The sequence below is a fragment of the Osmerus mordax genome, chromosome 9 (genome assembly GCF_038355195.1).
Source record: "Osmerus mordax isolate fOsmMor3 chromosome 9, fOsmMor3.pri, whole genome shotgun sequence".
In the NCBI taxonomy this organism is placed as follows: domain Eukaryota; kingdom Metazoa; phylum Chordata; class Actinopteri; order Osmeriformes; family Osmeridae; genus Osmerus; species Osmerus mordax.
Genome location: NC_090058.1, coordinates 14,355,782 through 14,365,366, shown reverse-complemented (window position 1 = coordinate 14,365,366; position 9,585 = coordinate 14,355,782). Strand labels below are relative to the sequence as shown.

Genomic DNA, 9,585 nt, shown 5'->3' with positions numbered 1-9,585 from the left:
CCACCTCCAGAGCCTGGCCCCCATCCCACTATCACCACCACCTGACCCAGCCTCCCTCCAGCCTGGCTCCCATCCTACTGTCACCATCCTCCCCAGCCCACTCACCCTTCCAACCCAACAGCAGACTGGAGGTCTAGACTGGAGGACAAGCGTTCATGCAGTCAAACATGGACACCTCCGATCTATATATATACATATACACACAGAGATAGATATATAGTTACTGTCTAGATATAGATATAGATAGATATATACATGCTGTATATACATATACTTATAAACATAGATCTATTACACTAAATACTATGTGATTCCTACTGAGGCATTGTGTTTTTCTTTTCTCAGAGAACAGTACTTTAGCACATAAAAGATCGATTTTTCTGTCCCCTGAGCAGCAGCACTTGCAGACATAGCTCCATGTGGCACTCAGCCCAGGTGGACACCAGGTCTCTCCACCAGGTTTCTCCAAGTCACAACAGCTCTGGGAGATCTGCCACCCCTGTGTGTACATTGTAAGACAGGAAATGGAGGCCTGCCAAGTGATAAATAAATGCTGTATCCGATGTGTTCTGTTGTGGCTGGGAGGCAGTGGAGCTTGGGGGCAGTAGTGCTGCGGGGTGTGTGTGTGTGTGTGTGTGTGTGTGTGTGTGTGTGTGGGGGGGGGGGGCAGTGTAGTCTAGGGGGTGGTGGCAGTCTAGGGGAGTTAGGGGGGGTGGGGACAGTCTGTCTGCTTGTATAGGGGAGCGAAGATGAGGATGTGGCCTAAGGCTCGGCCTTGACCATCAAGTCTATCAAACGTACTCCTGTACTAGTAGTCCATCCTACAAGCAACATCACCTCAGGCTTCCCACTCATCTACAGATGTCCACAACATAACTCTCAGAAGGTTATAAAACGGACAGTCAGTTATCAGGAAAGGGAAGTGGATTACTGGGTACTGATGTGTTCAGCCTCCTAATGTCAATCACTAATCTGTCTCTGTTTTCTCTTATTGTTCTGTTGTTGCCATGATCATGTCGTGTTGATGACAGCTTGGATGTAAATACACATCTCTAGATGTGAGTTCACAAACTGCCACATCGTTGTTTGTTTCAAAAGAACTGCATAGAATAAGGAGTTCTTAAAATAGAGGTTAATCTGTACAATAAGAAAGGTTTAAAAATAGTTTATTGAGGACATGACACAGTGCACAGACAGTGAACTCAGAAAACACTGGATGTGTTCTATGTACAGATGCATGTTGTCTGTAACAAGGCTAACTAATTACTTAGTTACAAGAAAAGGGGGATTTTCTCATTAGCAGTGGAATCTATTAAACCAAACAATAGAGCTATTAGCACACATCTGATTCTGGAAAAATACAAACAGACCAAAACAAGACTTTAGATTTTTTTTACTGCTCAATTAACCCGACCTGTAAAAATATTAGTTTTTTTAACAGGTATTTTCCAAGCGTCCTTTCAAGTCTGATAATGAAAACCGTGCCTTCCTATCACATGGGTTCCATGAGGACAGTCCTCACTTGGTCTCCAGACATGCTGATAAACTCTTGTCACGCTCTCAGAGAAGGAGGGGTGGAGGGATAGAAGTGGAACAATGGGGGGATGGCGAGAGATGGGCGGACGGATGGAGGGAGGAATCGTAGGGAACGGAAGGATTGACGGAAGGATGAAGGGAGAGCTGGAGGTGTGGAAGGGTGGCGAGATGGAAAGACAATGGATGGAAGGATGGAGGGATGGAAGAAAGGAGGCGCAGGGGGCTGGAGGGATCGAAGGATAGAAGAATGGAAGGAAAGAAGGATGGAAAGATAGAGGGTTGGAAGAATGGAGGGGTGGAGGGAGAGAGGGGTGGAGAGATGATGTGTGGGGGGCTGGAGGCATAGAGGGATAGAAGGATAGATGGGTGGAGGAATGTAAGGAGGATCTTGCTGGTAAGGTTGATCTGGCCTCCCAGTCAGAGCATGTGTGAAAGCAACAATCCTAACATACCTCACCACACAGGGGACAATTAGAGCGCATCTGTCACTGAGTTCACAAATTCACACACACACGCACACACAGACACACACAGTCAAACACATGCAGGCACACACGCTCACACGTACATACATACACATGAACACAGACACATGTTTGTACTCACACATTCATACTCTCTCTCTCTCTCTCTCTCTCTCACACACACACTGATATTCCTATTACTCTAACTGACTTCTTAAAGTGTGCCCACAACGCCACCCACAGTGAGCAGTCATGTTGTGGAGTAGTGGCTGTAATACTGTAAATGTAACTGGTTCATCTTGTTTGCTGGTCTGTTCCTGTGATCACACACTATCATCTCAGTCATCTGATACAAAACGGCTGGAATATATACAGTACTGATATTCTGATGCGTTTCTACACTAGAAAGTGATCTGCTAGCATGCAGTATCATTAGTTCGAGTGAATACTATATGCAACACTGTGGAAACTATTGTTCAACAGCCTTTCTCGTTGAATGTACATTGAGGGGTTTACACGCCAAAAGTGGCAACTATTTTCAATCAAGCCCCACCTCAGCTGGAAGCGAAGGCCCAGGTAAATCTTGGGGGTATTGCAGCCAGGAAGCATCAACCCCCGAGGATGGGTTAGGATCTGGGGGTGTGGTGTCTGTGTGTTGAGGCAGGGTGAGTGTTGAGTCATCCTCTAGGTGTTCCAGAGACCACAGCAGCATCACACAACTCCAGCAGTCAGTCTATCTGTGAGCTTGAACAACTAGTGTCTCTGAGAGGCAATCTCTCTGAACATGGCTCTGAAAATGGCTGCCATGTGCCTTCTTCTCCAGCTTCTGCCACTAGATAAATATACAGGCCAATTAAACTTCATGAACAAAATGTGTGTGTGTTCAGGGTTCTAAAAGGGGATTACAAACGGCGCAGCCTCTCCTCATGCAGGTAGTTTGGATTTAACCGTTAATTCTGGAACATTCCTTTCCTCAGGTTCTGGGGTGGAACAGCCTCCAGGCCCTGCGCTGCTCCCAGATCAGCACCTCCTACAACAGCATACTCTGGTACCTCCAGAGACACGACCAGAACCACCTCAACCGGTGTCATGCAATGGTTGCGTGCATTGCCACAGTCTACCACTGTCCCTCACGGCGGGAGAAGGTTGAAACCCACCCTTACTATCCTCCATCTTGGACACAAAAGCACAGGCAAAAGCTGCAGTGTTCATCGTGTGATACCCTGCACCCATAAGAGGGAGGAACTTGATTGCAGACAGGTCTACATTGAGATTCTAATGAGCATGGCTATTGCTCAGAGGATCACTTGGAAGAACCATTGTCTAATGGTATGCAGACGTACCCTTGGTTAGCATATTCCTGCTACTTAAGTCCTTGTCCTGTTGCAGCAGAAAACACTTGAAGGACAGCATTTGGTTAACATTGAAAATGGTAAAGTTTGGAGTGGTCTGGTGTCTGAGAGAGTCAGATTGGATACAAATGGAAATTAGTGAGACAGTGTCCAAAAACTCAATGGAAAAAATAGGTGAACAACAGTCCTCCCTTTTGATAGATGAGAGGTACACAACCATATCATCTAGCATAGATTAAAATGGCAATTAAAGCAAAACTGTGTTCTTGGGTCAAAAAATAAACAAAACACAAATTAAACAGCAAGGATAAAAGAAATACAAGTTCAAGCAATCTACATTTACAGGTCAGGAGCCATTATGAGTTTAGTTAAAGCCTAGAACATTTACCATCAACTAAAACACACAAAGGTACATACTGATCCACAATACCTTAACTCATCCACTCAAACCAACATAGAAACCCATGGATGGACAAAATCTCCCAACTTGGCCCTGAATTAAGTAAATGTTAGATAAAATCGTACCTACTCTACCATGATCAATGTAAATCAGAGAGAAAGCAAGAGATGAGCAAGGAGTAGGACAGTAGGACAAGGGAGAAAAATGTATTACAATTACCTTTATACACAAGACCAACCAATCAAACCAAATCTTTACACAATGGGGTGTGAGAGCCATCAAGTAGAGAGTCCGTCCAGAAACTCCAGACTTTAGCATATGAGCGGTGGGGGCAGGTTGACACCCACCCTTACAGCCTCCTCCCTCTCAGTTAGTAAGCAGACTTCATGTGAACAGCACTTTTTGAAACATTACGAATTGCTTTAACTCTACCTTTATCAATCCAACAAACCAACACAGAATCAAAGCAAGACCCAGTAAAGACAACAGTGGTCCAGCAGTAACAGGTCAGAACAAGTCCCTGATTATCTGAGTGAAGCCTCACTGGTAGAGCTTCAGCAGAAATGATAATCCTGCTCATCAGCATATCCATTCATGCTGTCTGGGCTTCAGGTGAGTTTACATTCATACAATTGTTAATTCCTTTCCTTTTCAAACCGTTACAAAGTGCTGTATATTTATCAATCCAACAAACCAATATATTTTCCTGACTGTGTGACAGATAAAACAAGTTTCAACATAAAAACAAAATTACACTGCAGTTAACAAGGCTTCAATTCTTTAAAGAGAAAATAACTTCCTTGAAATATAACAATAAAAAGGCTTATAAAGGTGTCCATAGTCAGAGTAAAGGCCGTACTTCCCGCTAAATAGCATACGTGTAGCCTATGCATTCACAGGATGGCTGTCGCATGTATCCTGCGTTCAATTGAAAAAATATTATTGGGAAAAAGGAACGAGCCCAATGCAAAAAAGTAACCTACCTCACCACCAAGATCCATTGGGACTTTTTCTGAGGAGCTGAGGGTGGGGGGCTTGGCTAAACATGACAATAATTGCAATATGTCGACCGTTATTAGTTTACATTTATTTCCTCCAAAGCGACTTCTAAGAGAGAGCTTTACCAAAAGTGCATAGGTCTATGATCATAAACAACAAATGGCCGGGTTTCCCAGATTAGTTAAGAAGCTCTTAACGCTATGAGCTTCTTAGGAGCGTTCTAAGAGCGTTCTAGAGCGTTCTTAGAACGTTCCTAAGAAGCTCTTAGCGTTAAGAGCTTCTTAACGAATCTGGGAAACCCGGCCATTGTGAAAAGCAAATAAGTGCCAATGGGTACAACCAGAAGAGCATGTAGTTAAACAAATTACAATTAAACAACATGATCCTCAAAAGTGCAAGGGTTTACCTGGAGGAAACCAAGCAATAATATAATTCACAGCGAGTACAAGTAGTTAAATCAGTTAACTAACCAACAAGTGCAACAAGTCCCTCAATAAGTGTCATTGTGTTCCTGGAGGAAATAAACTAACATCGGATCTTTCTCAAGTACCGTTGTACTACCGGAACAAGTGCGTCTTTAGCCTTTTCTTGAAGGTGGAGACTGAGAGACAGTCAGTATCTCTGATGGAGGTGGGGAGATGATTCCACCATTGGGCAGCCAGACAGGAGAAGAGCTTGGGTTGGGAGCGGGCGCTCTGGGCGCTTATTACATGTAGTCAATATGAGGGGGCGCCGTTTATGAAACCCACAGGTGTAGTTTCTGAACATCCCCAAGAGTGTCTTCGCCGCAGCAGAACGCAGAATGAGGCGGGGTTGGATGAATGGTGCAGTAGGATGTCCGGAAGGCAGTCACCAGACTACGTGTCTCTCAAGGTATGTAGCTCTACTCCTGTTTAGTAAAGTTTTTTACTTTTACCGCTGTTGTTTTCTATTTTGTAATTCTACGTTTTTTAATAGAACTTGAAACACACGCAATAGAGACAGAGTATATTATTATTGGATTTAAAAATGTGCAATTCCAATCCAAAGTCATGTTATGGTTAATTCGCATATAATGCTTATTGTGTAGGCTAATCATATAGCCTATAAATATGAAGAAAAATTATTATAAAGAGGAGTTGTATGCCAAATAAGTTTTTGTCACAGTGTTGTGTTTCTCCAGTAAAAATAAACCTGAGAAACATACACCTCTCATCAAATGATCAACATTACATATGCAAAGTCGCCCATTATGACAGACAAAATATCTCATTCATATGTGAAAGCTGCAGATCTCCTACTGGCCAATCAAGAAGACACCTTAAGGCTCCAGAGAGACTACAAAGACTCAACCAGAGAGACTGCAGAGAGAGACTCAACCATAGAGAGCCTCAAACAGAAACAGCAGTAACCAGACAGAGGATCAACCAGAGAGAAACAAGCTTCTAGATACAGGATCCAGAGAGACCAGACAGAGAACAAAGAGAGAGCTGAATTATGGAGACACATCACTGTGATACATGTGGGAAGAGCCTTTCCACATCCAGTCACCTCAAGAGGCACATGAGGATCCACACTGGAGAGAAGCCCTACAGCTGTGACCTCTGTGGTAAAACCTTTAGCCAGGCTAGCAGTTTCGCAGTTCACTGCAGGATCCACACTGGAGAGAAGCCCTACAGCTGTGACCTCTGTGGTAAAACCTTTAGCCAGGCTAGCAGTTTCGCAGTTCACTGCAGGATCCACACTGGAGAGAAGCCCTACAGCTGTGACCTCTGTGGTAAAACCTTTAGACAGACTGGGGATTTAACAGTTCACCGCAGAATCCACACTGGAGAGAAGCCCTACAGCTGTGACTTCTGTGGTAAAACCTTTAGACAGACTGGGGATTTAACAGTTCACCGCAGAATCCACACTGGAGAGAAGCCCTACAGCTGTGACTTCTGTGGTAAAACCTTTAGCCGTAATAGCAGTTACACAGAACACCACATGATCCACACTGGAGAGAAGCCCTACAGCTGTGACCTTTGTGGTAAAAGCTTTAGCCACGCTAGCCATGTCACAGTTCACCGCAGGATTCACACTGGAGAGAAGCCCTACAGCTGTGACCTATGTGGTAAAACCTTTAGACAGACTGGGGAATTGACAGTTCACTGCAGAATCCACACTGGAGAGAAGCCCTACAGCTGTGACCTTTGTGGTAAAACCTTTATCCACGCTAGCCATGTCACAGCTCACCGCAGGATTCACACTGGAGAGAAGCCCTACAGCTGTGACCTCTGTGGTAAAACCTTTAGCCAGGCTGGTAGTCTCAGACATCACCGCAGGAAGCACACAGGAGAGAAGATCTAAGCAGCCCGCACTGACTATGTATGTGAAACAAATGACCTATTGAAGAGTTTCTTGCATATCTATGATAGAAAAACAAAAAGGGGTGAAGTTGTCCCAGCAGTCATCACCTGAGAGAACTTCTGTATGACCCACAGCTGGAAGAACAACTGGCCTGCACCTACTGGGACAGCACATTAACACAAGATCTACAGTCCAACATGACCAGACACAGGGAAGATACTCTACCCCTGTAACAGTGGAGGGGAAGCTGTGTCAGACTGGGTAGAATCTTGGTAAACACCGGCTGACACCTTTCAATTTTGAAGAACACATTTGTAATTTCATAAGAAACCCATCAAGGTGCTCAATATTAATTTCTGGTTGACCTCTTTATCTCTGCAGCCCTTTAGAGTGTCTGTGTTTTTGACCCATTTGTTGAGATTGGTTGGTTTGTTATTCTTTTAACTACAAGACCTGTTGAGGCTCGAGCAGGTTGTTCTTGAAACTGTATCTGTACTTTAAGGAATACAATACTTGAAGTAGTTCTGATGAAGACGGATAATTGTGTCAATACTGAAGGATTGTTAAGGATTTTACCATTAGCACCCCTATGCTTTGGAAAAACCTGTCTGAGGACTTTACATTATATTTCATTCACTCGATGTCAAGCTAAATACACCAGATAGTGCACATAGAAAGTACAGCAGAAGATCAAGAACCAGAACAAGCAAGACAGGCAAGAATTATACCTTATTTTTGTATTGTTGTTTACTATATATAATGTTTATAGTTTCATGATCGTGTTTTTATTGATTATCTAATTAAAGTCTTCATTTTGACACCATACTTTGCGTCAAGTTCCTCTATGGGTACAATGTTTTACATTTACACATTTACATTTACATTTAGTCATTTAGCAGACGCTCTTATCCAGAGCGACTTACAGTAGGTACAGGGACATTCCCCCGAGGCAAGTAGGGTGAAGTGCCTTGCCCAAGGACACAACGTCAGTTGGCATGACCGGGAATCGAACTGGCAACCTTCGGATTACTAGCCCGACTCCCTCACCGCTCAGCCAACTGACTCCCTATTTTACAATGTAATATAATTTTTTGTTAAGCTTGGCAACTGAAGTGTTGAGATACACAACTCATTAATGATTCCCTCTTTTGCTTTGAGAGGATTATTGAGTGTCCCAGCTGTGAACGATTTTATGAGGCAAGATTTACCCCCCAAAAATGCTCAATGCACCCCTTCAGCCCCGTTATGCTGGTGTCCTGAGTGCTCGAGCCAAGGACACTGGACATCAGGTAATAAGCGATAGATGGGTTCTGCCGCTTCCTCATAAAAGGAATAAATATTTCAAATGGTAATTTTAATCTGCGATACCATTGCGAGGTACATTTATGTAGGCAAAATACATTGAATTATGGAGAATAAAACATTGTGGTCTTTGGTCAAATTGCAAAGTAAGTTATTTTACCTGTGGCAGTTATTTGTCGCTTGAATTCTGCAATCTCTGTTATTGCCGCGACTAAACTTTGGATACTTTTTTCATTGTTTTCACACAGAATGCATTAAATGACTACAATTGTTTTAGTTGAAATCACTACAGTTACATTTTGTGAGACAGCTAATCCTGCCAGGACAATTAGCTCTCGAGGATCCTTATTGTTTTTGACCCTTTACCTCAGGGGTCCCCAAACTTTTTTCTGCAAGGGCCAGGAATGTTTTCATTTCTTTAATGTGGGTCCGGGTCGGTCTGTAACAGAAAATTGCATGGGCCGGAGTGACTACCAGTATTATTGTGGAGATTTTATTATGATTTTAAATGTATTTATTATGCTAGATTATAGTTTATTATTATTTTATTTTATTATTATATGCACCGTACATATCAAGGGATATATAGCCTATTAAAAGAGCATTATTACCATCGTAATGACCTTTTTTCATATTCATTGCTATTGAAATCAAAACATTTACTTACTTCTGCATATTTAAATATATATATTAAAAATAAATCTCTGGCATTGTTCAGAGGGCCGGTCCAAATGCGTGGGCGGGCCGTATTTGTCCCGCGGGCTGTAGTTTGGGGACACCTGCTTTAACTCATGTCAGATTTACATAACGATTTGGCGGCTGGCACACACCAGCGAGGAACACAATGTAGACTTACAATGGCCGGGCGTTCTAAAGCGTTCTTAGAACGCTCCTAAGAAGCTCTTAGCGTTAAGAGCTACTTAACAAATCTGGGAAACCCGGCCAATATCAATTGGTGCGTGAGTGTTCCCTATGAATATAATTCACAGCACAGAAGAGATTCTCAATGAGTTGACAGTGAGTAGGCCTACATGATCATATGTTGCCGTCTAGTGGCAGACTGTGGTAATGCACGCAACCAGACCGTGTACTGTACTGTCATGTGTGGAATAAATTATTTATGAAACCCCCACTGAGCAGTATGAAGTGCAGTGGTACACGTCCCATCGCAGCACCTTAATATGTTCTAGAAGAGGGGTCTCTT

At 43.2% G+C, this 9,585-nt stretch overlaps 1 protein-coding gene across 1 annotated transcript; it reads left to right on the top strand.

The window, feature by feature from the left end:
- Nucleotides 1-6,227: 6,227 nt before the first annotated feature.
- On the top strand, nt 6,228-7,079 carry LOC136949154 (zinc finger protein 678-like). The gene has a single exon (XM_067243361.1). It carries the CDS (start codon nt 6,228-6,230, stop codon nt 7,077-7,079), a length of 852 nt encoding a protein of 283 aa, XP_067099462.1.
- Nucleotides 7,080-9,585: the final 2,506 nt, after the last annotated feature.

Bases quoted from the DNA above. Each gene is read 5' to 3' on its own strand.
- LOC136949154 (XM_067243361.1), top strand. From the start codon at position 6,228: ATGGAGACACATCACTGTGATACATGTGGGAAGAGCCTTTCCACATCC.